The sequence below is a fragment of the Nuphar pumila genome, unplaced genomic scaffold, assembly GCF_984573655.1.
Source record: "Nuphar pumila unplaced genomic scaffold, dmNupPumi1.hap1.1 HAP1_SCAFFOLD_1598, whole genome shotgun sequence".
Classification (NCBI taxonomy): Eukaryota; Viridiplantae; Streptophyta; class Magnoliopsida; order Nymphaeales; family Nymphaeaceae; genus Nuphar; species Nuphar pumila.
In genome coordinates, this window is record NW_028323720.1 from 5013 (window position 1) to 23582 (window position 18570).

Below are 18570 nucleotides of genomic sequence, written 5' to 3' on the forward strand. Positions count from 1 at the left end.
CGTAAAGACAAGGCAAGCGCCCTGCACAGCTTTTGCCGTTGAGACCCCTTGTAAGTTACTACACCAGCCCCACTTTTTCGTTACAAATCAGAGCGCCCATGCCATAAATCAACGACCTGTGCTTTCATTCTAGAAGCCGTAGCTTTCATCACGCTTTCCACCTGAGTGTGCAGTGGCATCAATTTTGCACCCTGGCAGATACGGCTCCGGAGTTCTCGACTATGGGACCAAATAGCCTTGGAGGTGTGCACGAGGAAGTTACCGTGATTCTTGAAAGATCCATGATGTGTCTACTTCACTGGAAGTACTATCATGGCTTGCGTGCAGGGCACTGGTTTCACAAAGGCCAGTGTCCGCCATGCATGCCACCACATATCCACATATCATCAGTGCATGGGCGTTCTTCCCATCACGTGGTCTTGCCTTCTCGCAGCTCCATCTTCGTGTAGGACGGTCCGAGTATGACTTGTCTCGGGCCTTCAGACTTGCCAGGGTTCGCAAGACCGTCCACTTCGCACCTGCCTATGAGGACCCGAAGGTAATCGAAGTGACATCTGATTGGTAGTAGTGATCATGATGATTAGGGAACCTATCACACACAAGGAATGTGTGCAATCATCCATACCCCCCTATCCTGGGGCCCCAGAGCACTTGATCGACTTCCAACCCCGAACCCCAAGCTCTTGCGAGCCGTGCCCTTAAACCGACGTCAGACGCAGTTGTGAGGTGATGGTATGCGTTTTCACAGTTGATAGTCGTCGCTGTTCGCCACAGAATGTGCAATGGTGGCATGTTTGGGAAGGCAACATGAGTACCTCTCCGTGGTACTGATTATGCTGATTCCCAAGTTGCATCAGGAATCGTCAAGGTTCGTGAGGATGCCGTGGCGTCGTCAGAGATACTTGATCATCGTCATGACCACCCTCACAACGGGCTCAAGGGAGGTGGTGACACATGCTGCCGACTAGCATTTCATTGCCCTCGCAATTCCCAACAAGAGACAGAACTTCTGGGAGTATTCATAACCCAAACACCTGTCCTAGTCAAGATCGCATCATTCAGAGCTGCAGTCACTCACACCGGCAGTGAGGTTTTCTGACCGGCAGATCCCCTCTACAGATATGCCGGATCTGCCATCGCGGAAACTACACAGGCATGCACTGGGTAAGACAATCGAACGTAAGCTGCCGCAGTTGAGGTGTCAGAGCGGTCAAAGGCAAGCCGAGTCACAGGGTTGGCCTATTGTGAGGCGGCAGGCCACGTGTCATGGGATGGCGGCAGGGGGGTGGGAGCCCCCGTCCTCGGGTATTGCGTGTGCGCGGCCCGCGATGCTTGGTCCGTGCGTGAGCTGTAGACGCCCAACAGCAGGCCCTCTATGAGGTCGATCTTCTGGCCGCATGCCTCGTCCGAGACGGGGACAGGCTCAAAGCGCTTGGGGTATCGCTTGAAGATTGAAAAAGCCTCTGCGGCGCAAGCAGCCGCCCACGCAGGCCGGACTTGACTGTACGGCTCCGCCTGGGAGGGTTCCGGGGCTGTTCGGGGCCCGCAGACAGCGCCCTCAAGGGGGGGGGGAGGGACTTCCATTTGGAGAACTGGCAGACGCGGAGGGGGGAGCGCGAGTTGTGGAGGGGGCAGCGATGTGTCGTAGACGTGGTGGTTTGCGCCGTTGTCATTCAGCTTGTCCCAGCTTGATTTGCGGTGGGTGAGGTTGTTGTGGTGATGGTCCAAGGCTGCGTTGGCTGCGTGCAAGTGCTCCTGAGGGTGGGAGATGGATTGGCCGTGCGCGGGATTGTCCCAGAACATATTGGCATGGCTACCAGTCCGATCGCCAAGCGAAGACGCACCCTGTTCTGCAAAGAGAGGGCATCACGCTCAGGTGGCTGGATAACAGGCAACAGGAAGGCACATGGTCTGCACTGGATACGGTCCGTGATGATGTGAGCACATGATGTCTTGCAAACCCAAGTGTATTGTCGCCGAGGGACCAAACAGGATCTGGCACACTGGTGTGAGTCAGTGCATTAGGAATGCACAACTGGGCAAATGAAGCTGAAATTTCAGAGTGGTAGTGTGGAGTTGCCAATGGCCATGTGGAAGCGGTCAGATGGAGAAGCGGGGCCGCAAGCTTGTGCAGAGCTTCTTGACTGGAAACTCTCATGGCAACAAGGCTCACCTGTGCATGCAGCATGCTCATTTGCGGGTGTGTCCGAGCTGGCAAGAGGCTGCGCAGAGCTGTATGGGTGAGGGCTGACTGGGCGGGGCGCCCCCGTGCCGCGCACGCCCCCACTGGAATCCACCGCGCCCCGCATGTGGGGCGGCATCAGTGCTGTGTCCGGCGTCTGTGGTAGACTCCTCCGCATCCTCCCCCCCCCCCTTTCGCTGTCCATGCTGCCCTCAAGCACACCCTCTGACGTGCGCCGGTAGGCGCCAGCATCGCTCCCGACAAACCGCTCAGGTCTGGTGTGTTGTTGGTCAGCGGCGCGCGACGCCTCTGAGCTCCCACGGACGCCTCCGAGGCTGTGTGAGGGCGCGATATCAGCTGTACTGACTCGTCTTTTCGACGGCCCACCACCGTAGCCAGGGGGCGGCTTGAAGCGGTGGAGCAAAACCGTGGCACGTTTCTTCGCCTCGTAATCGCAGAAATGGGTCGACAAGTCATTGAGAAGATCCGCGAAGCTGCCGTGAGCGGACCGCCGCGTGTACATGTCTTCGGCCGTGAACGGGAGGTGCTCGACTACGCGTAGCACTTTGCGGACTACGGGGGCGTAGCCGGAGCCAAAGTTGTGGCCGATGCACCACATGAGGCGAGAGAGAATGCCACAACGGACAAGTTCCTTCTGCAGGGTTAAGACGGCTGTGGCAAGGGCGCGGTCCAGAAGGAGCTGAAGGTCCGCAAAGCGTGCCTTTTGGCGGGAAGTAAGCTGCTTCTCTGTCTCCAGGTTATACTTGTTGCGATTCGAGGGCTGCAGGACTTGACCGTCCTGCAAGTGGCCGAGTTGCGTAAGCCTATTTCAAGTCGAAGGGTGTCTTGCATGGCAAAAGGGTGATTTTGGCGATGAGAACAGGTGATTGGGCGTCCACAACTTCCAAAAACCCCTCTTGAAAATCTAGCAAGGAGGTGAGACTGCCAACGAGTGGACCCCATATGTACAATCTCATGACAAGATGAGCATCATGACAAGCTTGACTTCGATCAGTGCTACAGACAGCACTCGAGCATGCAAATCACGTATCGAAAGTTACTCTCTATACTTGTTTTGCCTATGCACAATGTACATGTGGTGAATGCATGTGGAAGACGGTTCCATTCCTTAACAAATAAAAGGACGCATCACCATTCAGTGCGCTCAGGAAGCTGCTCAATGAGCAGCGGCGGATAGCCGCCGAGAAGGACCGCACCTGCGCGTCGTCCTTATTCGCCGGGGAGATGTCACACATGTTGAAAAGCTTCACAAACGAGATCACCGAGTCTTTCTTTATCCGGCGGTTGCGGTCAAAGAGCGCGTCCATCCTGCGGTCAACCTCGGAGCGCTTGCGGGCGCCTCGGTCCGCAGGCGCGGTGCCCCCCAGGGCACCCAGGAGCGCCCCGGGCTGCCGTGAGCGCGGTTGCAGCGGCATCACCCGCTTCAGAGCGGACACGCCAGGCTGGGACTTTGGTATGGCGGCGTCTGGCGTCGCCTCCTGTGGGCGGGACGGCACCGGGGCCGGAGCAGCGCCCTCCCTCCCAGCATCCTTGTGCTCCGAGGCCTCCGGCGAAGGGACCCGCATTGGCGGAGTTGCGAGTGCGGGGAGCGCTTCGCTGTTGCGGTTTGCGGCGCCCTTCTCCAGGCCCTCGACGGGCTTGAGGTGCGCCTTCATCACCGCCAGGAGCTTCTTTCCCGGTGACTTTATTATGCGGCGTCGAGGGGGGGCTGGCGGCGCCACCGGAGAACTATGAAGGGTCGCATTATCGGCTGGCCCTGGGGCAGTATCAGCAGGTGCGCGTGGCTCCGTGGATCGCGGCGAGGGGTGTGGGGGGGCAAGATCTGCGGCGGCAAGAGGAGAGGGTGTGGGCTTTGCTGGCGCTTGCAGCGGGGGGAGCTTCGGCTTTTGATCCGTAGGTGCAGATGTGAGGAGGGGAGAGGACGGCCGGACAGGGCCTGGGGCGGCCGCTTTTGCCGCCATGGGCGCGAGAAGGGGGGGTGTGGCCGACACCCGGGGGGGGGGCAGCAGCTTTCGTCGCGGCGAGTGGAGGGAGGGGGGGAGGTAGCTGCAGGGATGTCCGGCGAACAGGCTCCGATGACGCAGCTTTTCTAAGGGTGTCCGCTGAGGCGCTGGTGCCCGGTTTTGGCGCCTTTGGTGGCTTGGCGGGTGGCTTTGGCCGCTGCTTGGGTTTCATGGGGACCGGTTCCGCCACAGGGGCTTCTTTATAACGATCCACCGAGTCCAGCCAGTCATCCTCCTCCGCTTCCTGTACAAGCGCAAGCGATAATTGCATCTTGACCTTCCAACAGCGTGGCTGTGTGCCACGAAAGCTCACGCAAAGGCTCGCGCTTTCGCAAAAAGAGTGAGCGCGAATACGCTGAGTGCCATCCCCGAACAACATGCTCTGCTATGGAAGATTGATCATTGTTCTCACAGGGTCCTAAAGCTGACTTTACGCATGCCATTTCCAGTCGTGCGTGGCTACTACAATACGAGCGACATACTGCAACCACCGAAGTCAAACGTCTACTGAGAGAGCTCAGACCGCACAGCGCTCGAGGACTTGTCAAACTTTACCACCTTTGCAAATCAGTGCCTCGCCAGAATGGATTTTAACACCCCCATTTTCGTCCAGGATTCATGTGTTTTTCGGGTATCTGGACCTGACAAAATCAGAGGGTCTGGCAAAGCACTGCTGCAACTACTGCATACCTCGGCCAGTGTGACTCCAGAAGCCTCGGACTCGCTGATCTCCAAATCCTCGCTTTCAGCGTCTTCTTCGGCATCCATTGGTGTTTCCGAGCTGGGGCCGTCTGGGGCGCTGCGTGCTGCCGCCTTGGATGTGGCGGCGGCCGGTTTTGCTGCCTTGCTGGGCCGCTTGTTTGAGGGGTCGTCCGAAATCGGGCGTTTATTCGGTTTGCGCGAGCTCGAGGGCGGGCTACTCATCTCGTGGTCGGTCACAGAGACTCCTGGCGCAGCATCGGCAAAGACGCTCTGCAGACCACACGCGTGCTCGGGTCTGACGTTGGTGGTTTACTTCGTTGATTTCACATCGTCCCCATGATGCTAATGATAGCTGATTTTTGCTTGATGGTAAGCCACGGCTTTCTTGCAGGGTAGAGAATGGAGAAGGCAGAGTGTCAGGTCAGGCGAGAGTGCCAGGCTGGTTCGGGTACAATTGCCTCGAGTGACATGTATCCATTGCTCAAAGCTTACGATACCAACCCTAGCGAGGGTGTTCAGCAGGTGTTTGGCGCACCTTTGATAGGTCGGTGAGGGCGGACTCGTCATGCGCTGACTCATCGTCCTCATCATCGCTCTGCCAGCGGCACCCCTGTGCGATAGCTATGTCCCGTAAACGACTGTTGACAGCCTTTGAGTAGGCCAGGTCCAGATTGATTCCCACAAAGTGATCGAGCACGACCTCCAAGTCCTGCACCGCAGCAAATCTTGCATGATGAACAACGATAACAACACATATGCACGCAATCAGCAATTGCAAGCTGAGTGCACTGTTGACCAGTTTCATGCCCTTCAGATGTTGGCAAGCATGCATGGCCGGAATGAATGTATGAGTCCGCTAAATTGAAAACAAATACTGACACTGTCATCTGAAGCTGCACCTGCGCTCCTTGCGACGTCAGTGTTGCGACCTCAGCAGGTATTGTGGCTGAAGTGGTTGAACAACACACTCACTCGCAGAAGCTCTTGTGGTTGGTAGGTGGGATTGAAGACAGGGTTATCATTGCTTGACGTCTGGTGGGTGCCTTGACTGATGGTTTCATCACATGCTTGGACGAACAACATCATCATCATGGAGTATGCGAGGTCCAGATTGCAGTGGTGGTCCCTGCGCAGTGACAGGTGCAACGGAACACACAGGCGAAAGCACTGAAGCATCGGATCACACAATGTCCCGAGTTCCGCTTGGAGTCGAAGATGTGCATGTGGATGCCAATATGCAACAAGACGCACCGTCTCCTTCACCTCGTTCCCCACCATGATCGGCTGAATGTCCTCCCCCAGGAGAGCAGCATCATCCACGGCCAGCCCCTCGTACCGGTCTGCACTGCCGCCGATGAAGCCCCTGCACGTCTCGGCAGCGCAGTGGCACTTGGTCGGCTTGTCGCCGTACCGCTCGAAGTTGTAGTCAAAAGTCAGCTCGCAGTTGGCCGGAACGTCTTTGATCGCAAACAGCCCAATCGCGAGCTCCCCCTTGACGACCCACTTCTGCGTCTCGCAGTTTGGCTCGCACGAGTGGTTGATGAAGCGGGCGCGGTTGCCTTTTCGGCAGGCGTCGATCACCTGCACGCCGATGCATGTGCCGCTAAGCGGCAGTGTTGTGGATGAACAGTGGTGCACTTGGGGTGGTGTACAAAAGAATATGCTGCCTGCACATTTTCAGGGTCAGCACCTGCTCAATCAGGAATGGAAATTCAGCAATTTCGGTACCAGACCTACGCTTCTGTACAGGCTTGGATGCAGCGCAACACGACAGCGAGGGCATGCTCTTGACCGTGATCAATGCCGCAGTCACAAAGCAGGCGTGAAACATCCCCCCCTCATTCCTCCTAAACAGCTTTCACAACCTCTCCGTATGCCAATAAGGTAATTGAACCCACAGCACATCTCACTTTGCTCGATAAGCTGAACCCCAACCCAAATCCTTAGCCTCCTCACCTCTCCTCCGCCAGTAGGTTGCGATGACGAGTGCCTTGTTCACAAAGTCTAGCCTACTCACATCTTGGTTGCCGACAGGTTACAACAGTGCTTTGCCAGGCAGTTTGCATCGTGGGTCAATATCCCTGAAAGTGCATCATTATTTGGGGCAGAAATAGGGGTCGCAACCCCAATCTGGCACTGAGTTACGACGACAACAAACCCACGCACCTCTCCATTGCCGATGTTCATGAAGTAGTAGTGCCGCTGCCCAACGGAGCCATAATACTCCTTTCTCCGAACGTACTCGTCCTCGTCAAGCACCTCGCCCACGTACTCGATGATGAACTGCCCCTTCTTGAGTGCCTGCTTTGTGAAGAGGCCGAAACCCTTGAGCCCAGCCCGGAGAGTTTCGAGCTTCGCGTACTGCTTGCGCGTGAACCGCTGGTTCTTGCACTCTTTGGCGCAAGGGCAGAACGCGGAGATGCACTCGATGTTGAGCATTCGGTTCAGGCAGTTGTGCCCGCACGCTATGCTGACTCCCTTTGGGATGACAGCTGATGGGGGGGGGGCTGGCCGGCACGCACACACCATGATGTCATCTTCATAGAGCTTCTTCTGCTTGCGATGCGTGTAGATGTTATCCCTGCAACAGCCAGATGCGTCATAAGTCAGGCTGAACCAAAGTGCACGCTCGATGCACGTTGGCAAGATCAAAACCACGAAAGGATACTGACATCCGCATTTTTCGGTACAAAACCTATGCTGTTTCACAGGCTCGATCATAAGCACCGCCACATAGTACTGCTGAGTCCAGTAACGACGACCTGAGTCGTAAGCATCGCATCGCTCTTGGTGGAGCTGTGACCCTGACCACTATGGCTAAGGTATGTGTGCCACATGACAGCGCGCCAGAGTAGCTGATGGTGGAAAACTGTTTGCAGCTGGAACAGGAGCTAACCCCCTCTTCAATCATGACCACGGGCCCATCATGGCCATTGCCACATATTTCACGACGCCTGCCTTGTCTTCAGGAATAAAGAAGGGTGCAGCATTCATTCGCAATATTGTAAACCTTTCTTCTACTGTCCAAAGAACATCATGCACAGTCCGCTTGCAGGACAGTGCGAGCACTTTTTCACAGTTTGCATATCCTTATATGCTAACAACCCACAATTGGTGCATGCCGCTGGACCCCTCGTTCGAACCGGCAGGTGTCCACGCAGCAACCTTTGGCTTGCACTGCATGATAGACGTTGCGATGCTGAGATCTTGGCATATACAATTGTTATCACCTAGACATAACTGGACATAAGTTGAACCATAAATGCATGAACAATGAGACTGCTATCCGACAAGGCGAGCAGCGACTTTCGCTGGCAAGAGCCTTGCGCAACCCCTATGCATGCTTGCAAGCATATCCTGATGGCAAAGCGCTCAATGCCGTACGAGTTCGAATGGGGACCATTCAAGGGTGCTCTTGGTAATCGTGATACAATGCACAGGCACATTCTATGGTTGAACCGACGATCAGCGGCTGGAAATCTAGGAGCTGCTAAGCAATGGTTTTCCACAGGAAAGAAAGCCTCAAATGTGGGTAATAAGTGACATCCATATTGAATCCTGCGTGCGGGTGTGATCGAGAAAACTGGGTAAAATGCTTGCCCTGATGTGTCGGGGAAAAAGACATCACCACGCCCTCTAAAGAAGACCTTTGAATAAAGCCATCAACGGAAAGAAAATAACATGGTTCGCATTGCAAGCCATCTCGAGCGTCAAACCGTGCCATACGAGTGTGCGTTTCCTCACGATAGCCAAGATAGGTGGGCTGGGTGGCTTTGCACCAGTTGTGCGTTCCATATCCACATCATCAGCACACCGAACTTGATGAATTCGCACATCAAACAGCAACAAATGGCAGCGAAAGGGCTCTTTGCACTGCTTCTGCAGTGCAGCACTGACGCAACGCACGCCCTGCCATAGGCTAGCACTTCCTGTATGGCCGGACAAGTAAATGCTCTTGGAATTCACAAAAATGTCATCAACTAACGTTGTGATCCTTTTAACATGACGCAGAAGGAAGCACGGTGAGAAAGCAATACATCACAAACATGCCAGCTGAGCCAGCATACCTGACAAGCTGCCAAACCGCGGGCCTCCTTTGCCGTCTTCGGCGCTCTTTTTCCAGAACATCATCTTCTTCTCTTCCACGATCGATCTCTTCGTTCGTCAGCTCCTGAGGTTGCGTGCAGCTGTTGTGAGCGATGTCAGGATTGTCCTCGCAAAACCAGTTCGAGTTGTCGTCCAGCATGTCCACCACTGAGGCCCCAACGCGGCGCCATTTCCCACATCGATCACATTGCACCCAGTTATCAGCGCTCTGGGCGACTGGGGCATCAGGCGAGCATGTTTGGGTGGTCGCCGGCATGTCCGCGAACTACACAACAGAACACCACTACAATCCGAGGCAAGACTTTAAGGCGAGAATGCGCATGCTTTCCATGATGCGTGCTACGCTTCTCCCAGTCGCGCACACACGCATGCCTAGGAACTCAACAGGAGGACACGTTTTCCAGACCACCCGCCTGCAAATCACGCTTTGATTGACACGAGTCGATATAGCACCAAAAGCAGCCCTGCACCTCACGTTTGATCAAGCATTGAACAGAACACAACGTCACGCGGCTATCCAGGACAGACTCAAGCTCGCACCTATTCCAACGTGTTCAACTCGAACCAGCTCGAACTCATCCGCCAAGCTATTCGTAGATAGCCTAGTGCTCGGAACATTTGAACTTGAACACCAGACTTGTGGTCATCGACTCCGGGTCTCAACAGCTTTTGGCTACCAGCCCATGCAATTGCAATCCCATGCACCCTGAAGCTCCTGCTGATGCATCCCTGGAGCACCGCCATGCAGTTTGTAGGTTGTGCTTGATCGGCTTTTTACTACCCTGATGATGCAACAGACAGGCCTTTACAGTCATGATTGTCTAGATCCACCAAGGGTTTCGGTTTGGTCAAATTCATCGGTACAATTCATGCAGATGGTCGCCCAGACTTAGCGCTGTCCACGTACACTGCTGAGTTGTGCATGTGCTTGCCAGTGCTTCACATGCACCTCTGCATCCAGTCATGGACATGAACTGTGATGACATGTATTTAAAATGCATAGAGTGTTTAAGCCGTGTGAATTTAGAGCTGCCGCGACGCTTGCATAGTCCAGGATGTGCTCCTCTGCGCTGACGACCAGGACGGCATGCTCTTACACATTGCCAGTCGACGTCGCAAGGCCGGCAACGCGTTACATTCGGATGTCAAGATCCAGATACGTCCTCATAGAAATGTGACGTTGTGTCCGAACGCCGTGCCAGACCCACAGCCACCGGTCGATGTGCATTGGCCTGAAGAAACCTGGCAAAAGCGGCACCGCAAGGATATCGGCCCTGCTGTCTTTGAACGTGAGGCGTTCAAGCACACGCCATCTGCTGCTGGAAAAATACAATTGGAGTGCACTGCACGAGCGATATCTGGGCACTCCCGGATGCTGACACCCAATACGACACGACTTCGAGACCCCGCACTCCTTGCCAACAACTCTGCACGCCGCAAGTGCGTTGCTGGATCCGCATCGCTGCCAATACTTTCCTCTTTGCCTGGGCAGACTGCAACTGACAGATCTCAACTCGGGCGATTAGATCGCAACTTGGACTTGACGTCGATTTACGGGACAGGCCAGCAGCAACGCCTCGCACGCCTCGAAGCCCGACAGGATGACGATGGGCGGTGTAGAGAAGCTGAGCGTGGACTGGCAAGCGGAGATCTGCCGTGGGAAAACGAACGCGGGGAGCCGCGTCGCGTATCGCAGGCACAGAAAGCAAGCGCTCAGCGAGAACGCAAGGACGGGTTTCTGAGAAAGCGAGAACATGAGGCACGAAAGGCTGTAAACATGCGCCTTCTCATATGCGAACACTGGGAGGAGCTCGAGGCCATATTGATGCATAAAATGGACACGTTTGATGCCGTTAACGCATCGACGCTGCTTCAAACCCTTGCGCAACTGCCGGACCGAAATCTCTTGGTACGTTCTGCACCGGTCGAGCGCTAGACCCGTATCTCCTTGGATGTTGTCATTCACGGTGCAAAGCATCACGGCAACGTCGGCGCCATGTTCGTTCAGTCACGCGCTGACATTACACAAGAAAATCAAGCATCAGTGGGCATGTCTGTAGAAACCACCCATTGCTTTACATATGGAATAGGAGATGTTGTGGACATTTTATACCACAGCTAGAACAGCCAATTCTGCCAATGCATAGCACAAAGACTTGACCAACTCTACTAAACAACTTCTAAACTTCTCTTGCCATTCTGGATCAATGTTGCTGGAAATGCACTCGGTAGCTTGATACAAGACGCTTAGCCACTCTTCATCGACCCAGTTGTGTGAAAAGTAATGGGCCCAAAGTGAGGCACAGCACATGCTGTAATCCAGCACCAGTCTGGCACTCAATATTCTCAAGTCAAGAAGGAACATCTGACCCAGCCATCTTGCAATCCAGGGCGCCCGAAAACACCCAGTTTGGTGATGATAGATCCTGGTTAGTGATGGCGGAAGTCCTCGCTCGCTGCATTCACCCTTATACTGTTGCGCAACGTAGCAGTGCTTCGCCAGAGTGGGTTTCCATCCTATTTTGGTCCCAAGAGTTCATGTATTTTTGGGTATCTGTACTCGAAAAATCAGAGGGTCTGGCGAATAACTGGAAACTTGATGAGGCACCTTGATGTTTAACACTGCGATATCTTTCGATGCAAGATATGAACTGAATAGTCATGGTCTTATAAGCAAGGTCGATCTGGTGTGCAGGCCGCCCACTGTCAGTGCCGACCCCTGTTTCGTCTGGTTGCCGTCAGCTACTTGATCTGCATTGCCGTCTGATGAAACCCTTCGGCAAGGTCAAACAGTCACGAAAGCCGATATAGAGCCGTTTTGAATGAACCCACGCATTGTCCATAGCAGTGCAGGGGCAGCCTCGTGCACTCAAGGTCGGACTCGGCCCCTGATTGTTTTGGCTGACGTAAGCTACTTGATAAGCGAAGCCGCAACGCAGCAAACAGACAACTGACAACCCAAGAGCCCCCCCGATTTGGGGCACCCGGACACTGGGGGCTTGTGGAAGCCAGAATGCCGGTGGTTCTCTTTCGACTGCCGATGATGGCATTACTATGCTCTACAGGGACAGAGACGCTCACGCACACTCAAGGGCGGGCTTGCGCCGAGCTCACTCGTGGTGCATCGGGCCGCAGATGACCTCGAGGTCAGCACAGGGGCGCTCTCGAGCGCAGCTGAGCGACAGCAGTCCATCATATCAGCCTGCCTTCACCTGCTGATGCGCGGTATCTCCGAACTGGAGGAATTCGCAGCCGACCACAAGACCCACGGCGCTGAGAAGCGCCTCGGGGCGTCTTCACATGCCCGCAGGGCCCTAGCTTTGAGCATCTGGGCCCTCGGGCGCCTTCAGACGCGGCTGCGGTGGCCGTTGTCCGTTGATCGCCACGTTCGGCGGGGCTTGCTGGCCGCCACGCTCCGGTTCGCATACCTCTTTGAGCCAGCCGATGTGTGCTCTCTCATACGATACGAATGCAATGTGGAGTGCATGACCGGCCAATTCACCAGGCCACTGATCTGCTGCATCAAATCCTCTGCGCTGCTTGTCTTCACTTCATAAATCAATGTATCATCGGGACGCAATCAAAGCCTTCTGAGAATGCTGATCGATGATTGTGCGGTATCCTTTGCTTTTGCTAAATGATTGCTGGGTGTTTCTGTAATAAAATCTGGCTCGATGGTCTCCTCGCATGCGTATATCATCGAAGGTCGTCAACCTCATTCGTGGCTCATGTAATCACAATGCCACCTACCCTTACCGCTTCCCGCCACCAGTCAGAGAGCTCGATAGAACTATTCTTGGACATTCTCATTTGGTCAGCCTGAAACACTATCACACCTTTGCTGGAAGCTGTGACACTCTGCAGGAGCCACGCATTCAGTTAGCTCGAAAGCATGCGTGCTGTTTGTTTAGCTTGGCACATCATGTAACGCTATCACACCTTTGATGGAAGCTGTGACAGCCTGCAGTAGCCACGCACCCAGTGAGGTCAAATGCGTGCGTGCGGTGTAGATTGCGATGCTGCTGACGGGGCTGGCACACCTGAGGTGGCACGTGGGAGAGCGATTGGAGGGTGGCATGGAGCCGAGCGCTGTGGTCCAGGCGCTTGTGCGCAGGGCGGTCTTTGCCGTGCACAAGCTCCAGCCGCAGGATGTCTCCAACGTTGTGTGGGCCATGGGATCCATGCGGGTCAAAACCCCCAACTCGCTGGACCCACTATTGGCTCGCCTCGACGACCTTCTACCGCAAATCACACGTGCTCAGGTTTACCTCCATCCCTCCCTTCCCTCACTTCCCCGTCCACCATCCGTTTTTTGGGACCCCATTCAGTGTACCACATAGCTCAAACGAGTCTGACACTCCTGACTTCCTTCGGGAAGCAAATTTCCACATTGGCAAAGCACTGATGCAGTGTCCTGGCAGTTGTGCTCTCTGATGTCGCTGGCCAGAAGGCCGTGCCGTCTGGTACCCTGGGGCGTCAGGGGCAGAGTAGGATGTGCTGCCTATGGACAAGCAAGCTCCTCCATCTCCTGGTCCTCCTGGGCCTCGTGGGCCTCCTGGGCCAGGCATGTGCGACACACCCACTATGAATGAGCACCCCCTGCAATGCTGCTTGCCGCCAGCGCTGGCGTACAGTACGTTGCACACACGCGTGTTCTTTCCATATTAAAGCATGCTTGGAAACAATATGATAATGGTAGCACTGATTCCCAAGTGGTGCATAGAGCTGCCAATGTCCATGCGGATGCGAGAGTACGGTACAAAGCTACATCGTGATCATTAAGTGCCCGAGGGAAGCCTTGCGCTCGCAGGCGATTGCAAACGTGCTGACAAGCCTTCCGGTGCTCAAGCCGAGCTCAGATGCAGCAGTGGCAGTTGTGGTGTCCAGCGCAGAGAGACTGGCTCAACTCATTCAAATGGACCTCGAGCGCCCCGATTCGAGCCCTCCGCTAGTCGACGAGCAGGACATCAGCAGCAGCATCTATGCCTGGGCGGGATCGGCATCCGAAACGAAAACTTGCTGCGGGCTACCACAGCGGTGCGTGCTGCACTTTTGCCGATTCGCCAGACCCTCTGATTTTTTGGCTTCAGATGCCCAAAAACACATGGATTTCGGGACGAAAGGGGGGTCAAAGCCCGTTCTGGCGACGTACTGGCATGCTTTTGATGTGCCTTTCTACAATCAACTGCATGCATGCTCGCACACAGGTGGGCTGAGGATGCACTATCTTCCAATGCGTTGCATGCATACTGGCACAGGGTTTAGTGCTGGTCATGTACTCTTCAACACCAAGATTTGCGCCGCTAGCACAGAGGTGAATGTTATGATGTAATGCTCTTGAACGCCGTCCGTTGCAACTACAGAGGGGCGTACTGGTGAGTGCCCTACGCCGTGAGAGACCATGGCAGTGCATGGGATGGCAGATTACGGCAAGCAGTAAGGAAACTTTCTCTTCAGGGTTCAATTTGTGCCACAGTTATCAAACAGAGTAACAACGCGGCTGAATTTCTGTGTCAAGATGATGTACGTTTTCAATGAGCTACCACATCACATGGACATTGGCAACACAAGTCATTTACTTGGGAATCAGTGCTACCATTATCATCAGCGGTTTTTGTGAGTTCACAAGTAAGAGCCTCTCGGGCTGAGGAGCCCCTCTCCTTTAGAACCCCCTGTTGAGAAACTGTCTGTCCCCAGAGTATCAATCACTTGTGCACTATACAAGAGCTACCTGGAGAAAGACAGTATCTCAATGCTTCCCTCTCGCGTCGGCTGAGAGGTCACCAACGAACAATGCTCAGCGACGTCTCTTCAATGCAGTGGTGCATGCGCAATGTAGCCAGCATGACCGTGCGCGGTCTCTGCACCGTTCTCTGTGGCTTCGCACGACTGGATCATTCCTGCAAGCAGCTAAGCGCAGCAGCCGAGTCACGTATAGCAGCCGCCACTCGAGACAGCAACGCCGCCATGAACGCCAGCTTCCTCCTCCTCACAGACTCCGAGCGCAGCTTGCTCCTGCATCACGGCAACGCCATCGCCGCCCGAGCGCTGCTCATCGCTCACGCTGTGCACGAGATGGGCGCTACTGAGACCCTCTCGCTGCACAAGCACTGCAATCGTGAGATTGCCGCAGCTCAGCGCGCTTTGCGCGACACGCACGTTGCACAGCACGCACAGCGTCCTCTCGGCAACCTGCGTGACCGGACGCACGATCATGCGCGCATTGCGGCGGCACAACAGCGCACCGAACGCGCGCATTCCTCGATACGAAGGCGGCAATCCGGGCTCGGGAAGCTGCGCATCAAGCTGGAGGACGCGAGCGCTGAATGCAGCGGCGGCGGGGATTGGGGTTGGGGCTCTGGCTCTGAGGAGGATGAAAGTGCCGTCGTCTATGCATTTGAGGACGCGGCGCTGGATGACGACGATCTCGTGAGCCGGATGCGTGCGAAGGTGGGACCGCGGGGTGTGCAAGGCACGAGTCTTCGGGAACGCGTGCACCAGATGCTGCAAGTACGCCATGACACGGCTGACGGCGAGAACGAAGACGAAGATGCGTGGCGTGGGGTGATTCAGCCAGATAGGCCCTCGGCGGCCCGCACCCCTGAACCGCGTGCCCCCCACATGACTGTAGCATACACCGCAGCCCGCCTGTGGCCACAGTATGTCCTTTATCAGCAGGTTGATCCTGTCCATTGGATGCGGCGGCGTCGTAAAATGCGTATTGCCGTCATCATGCGAACCTTCTCAGGCATGCCCTGCGCTTTGCAAGATGCCATTATTGCCGCCTACAACAGGTAGTTCTGCCGTTGTGCAACTGCTGAGCATGCTGAGTGTTGCCCGGTGCGGTAGCATATCAATATGCATATTCCGCCATGCATTTTTTGGCATCCGGAGCCACAAATTGCACAGTCTGACAAACCGCTGACACACAAACTGAGAGCCACAGCCTCACGGACCAAACGACAAACGGTGTTCTGCAGAGCCCAGTCACCAGACAGTCAGCAGAACACAAGTACATGTGCATCTGATCGCGGGTGCTCAAGCAAGACGCAGCAGCAGAGTGTACAAGTGGGAGCATCAGGCACAGCTGAATCAGACCCCTCTGCAGCTCACCAGGGGCATGAGGCGAGCTTGAATCAGTCCACTCGAGGCAACAGCTCAGGGGCATGGACCACCACCAAGGTCCAACAGTGGCTGGATCAGCACCCGATTGCAACGAAACACGCGTTGAATGCCACAGTACAATCGCAGGCTGGACACGAGCACCTGCCTGGGGCAAGGCGTGAGGACCCGCTCTGGGTGGACCCCAGCGCCTGGGGCGACGATGGTGACAAGGACGATCATGACGAGGCGCATGTGCCCCAACAACGCCGCTCAAATGCGCCAGGGTCCTCTGATGATGAGGCAACCTTGGGTGCGCATGCAGGCCGCTCGCTCTCACCGATTGCGAATGAGTGTTCATGCTGCATCAATCGTAGCTATATACAACCCTTTTTGGCCGTGTTTCTTAACTATTTGAAACAGTCTGAAGAGACCCTTTGGCAGGGTCGCACACGGTGACGGCAGCCAGATGTAGTACCATCAGTAAAGTACCGTAATTACATGAGGTGTCCCCTGCCATCTGCGTCGCTCATATCTCACGTCGCAAACAAAAAGCATTTTCGACGGCAGTGCTAATGTCCATCTGGATACCAAGGTGTGGATGTGCGCATTGTCGCCGTCCGCCTGGTCATCAAGCAGTACCTGGGGTTGCCAAAAGCACTGCCGCATCCACATCGACAACGATAGAAAGATGTGCTATCGTTACATCGCATAGATAAGATCAGGAACTAGTCGGCGCAGGCTGAAGACAATCAGACATTCACAGTCGAAACAGAACAGCTCATTCGACGTCAGCGGGTGGGATGCATCATCATTACGTCACATAGGTAACTACTCGGCTCAGGCGGAAATGGGCGAGTTTTCACGTTTGAAACAGTACATCTCATTGAACTTCAGCGGTTGGGGTGTATCATCAGCACATCACATGGTCAATGCCAGAAAGTGTTTACCAAGCAATAAAGTGCTCACGCTCGAATAATACAGCTAATTGAACGTCAGCGGTCGGGACAGGCAAGCCCGTCGGGCGGGATGCATCATCATCATCCCCGACATCGGCATGCAGGTGCAACTGCAAGGGTGCTCCGAGCATTCAGGCGCTCACAAGCACGCCTCTGCAGCGACGATGCGGAAGCACTCAGGGTTGACGACGTCGGCCATGCGCTGTGGACCTTCGTGATGACTCACGACGGAAAGGCAGTGCATGAAAGCGGAGAGGTGCTCCCCAGACAGCTGGAGGCCCCCAGTCGCAGCCGCACACTCGTTGTGTCCCTGTTGATGCAGCTCACGTGGCTGCGTATGGCGGGGCACCAGCCCCCTGGCTGGGTCATGGAGAGTGCGTATCTGGCGTTTGCGAGCTTGCAAAGCGTCGATGGGGTGCGTACTCCGCACCCTGGGATGCACAAAACTTTCACAACAAAGTTGTAAGGAATTGAGGTACCTGCAATAGGCTGCTCGAATCGGCGATTGGCTGCTCGAAGATTCTTAGGGATCCACAAATGGAAGCATCATCTACCGTCACGCATGCTGAACGCCACAATGTCGTTGTTCGCCCTGCCTGTTGTACTGGTCAGTAGGCAGGACGTACCGCGGATAGGATATGTGTATGCAATGAGGCTAGACTTCAGGCAACCGAACAGCAAATTGAAGGAGTGGTTTCAGCGTTCGTTTGCCAGTGCACGCATTCCACAATGCCCATGCCTGTGGCAGATCTGCGAGTAATCTTGCTCATGTTGATGATGTATTTTGTTGCAAACAACACTACCTCGTCCACATGGAAATTGGCTATTCCATGTACTCCTTGGGAATCAATGCATGTGACATGGAACTTGACAACACTGTTGCAGTCTGATTCAGCGCTGAAGGGAGCTATCTGGGCAAACGCACATCCAGGCATGAAGCTTCTCCTACATGCCATACTGCGCTGCGGAGCCTGCAAATCCTCCCACTTGTCCACCACGCACGCGGCCCCCTGCACATTCCACACGCCCGCCGGCGATGCTAGAGTCCGAACTGCACAGGCTGAGGTGCGTGGTGCACGCCGCACTCGAAGGGGGGGCGTTCGACCCGCTTTTCTGTCCCCAAAGCTCGTACACTTTTTTGATTTTTCTGGATTGTCTGGACCCTGTTTTCGCTCTGTTTGGCAAAAGCCTGCGCTTGGAAGGGGTTTCACAGGTGCACAGCAGCGGGGGCGGCATGTTTGCTGACGATAGCCGCAGGGTTTCGCCGCACGGAGTGATGTTTGGTCCAGACACTAAAACAACATGAATTCTGGGGGCAAAATGGCGGTCGAACCCCAACCTGGTGACACACTGGATTGCCGTGGGGAAAGTTGATGGGGAGACACTGGACAGCGTTGTGTAAAAACTCATCATCACACGCGTTCTTGAGTGGCCGTTGGAGTTGCCGATGTCCATGTGGATGCAGTGGCGCTGTAAAGCTGCATTACTTGTTGCC

General features: G+C 55.1%; 1 protein-coding gene across 1 annotated transcript; it reads right to left on the reverse strand.

Annotated features, from left to right (window-relative positions):
- Positions 1–5410: 5410 nt before the first annotated feature.
- On the reverse strand, positions 5411–9271 carry LOC149809180 (histone-lysine N-methyltransferase ASHH2-like). Its single transcript, XM_089994966.1, has 4 exons — positions 8976–9271; positions 7075–7489; positions 5881–6489; positions 5411–5764 (listed from the first exon to the last, which is right to left on the reverse strand). Exons 1-4 carry the CDS (start codon positions 9269–9271, stop codon positions 5411–5413), a joined length of 1674 nt encoding a protein of 557 aa, XP_089851092.1.
- Between the last annotated feature and the right edge of the window lie 9299 nt (positions 9272–18570).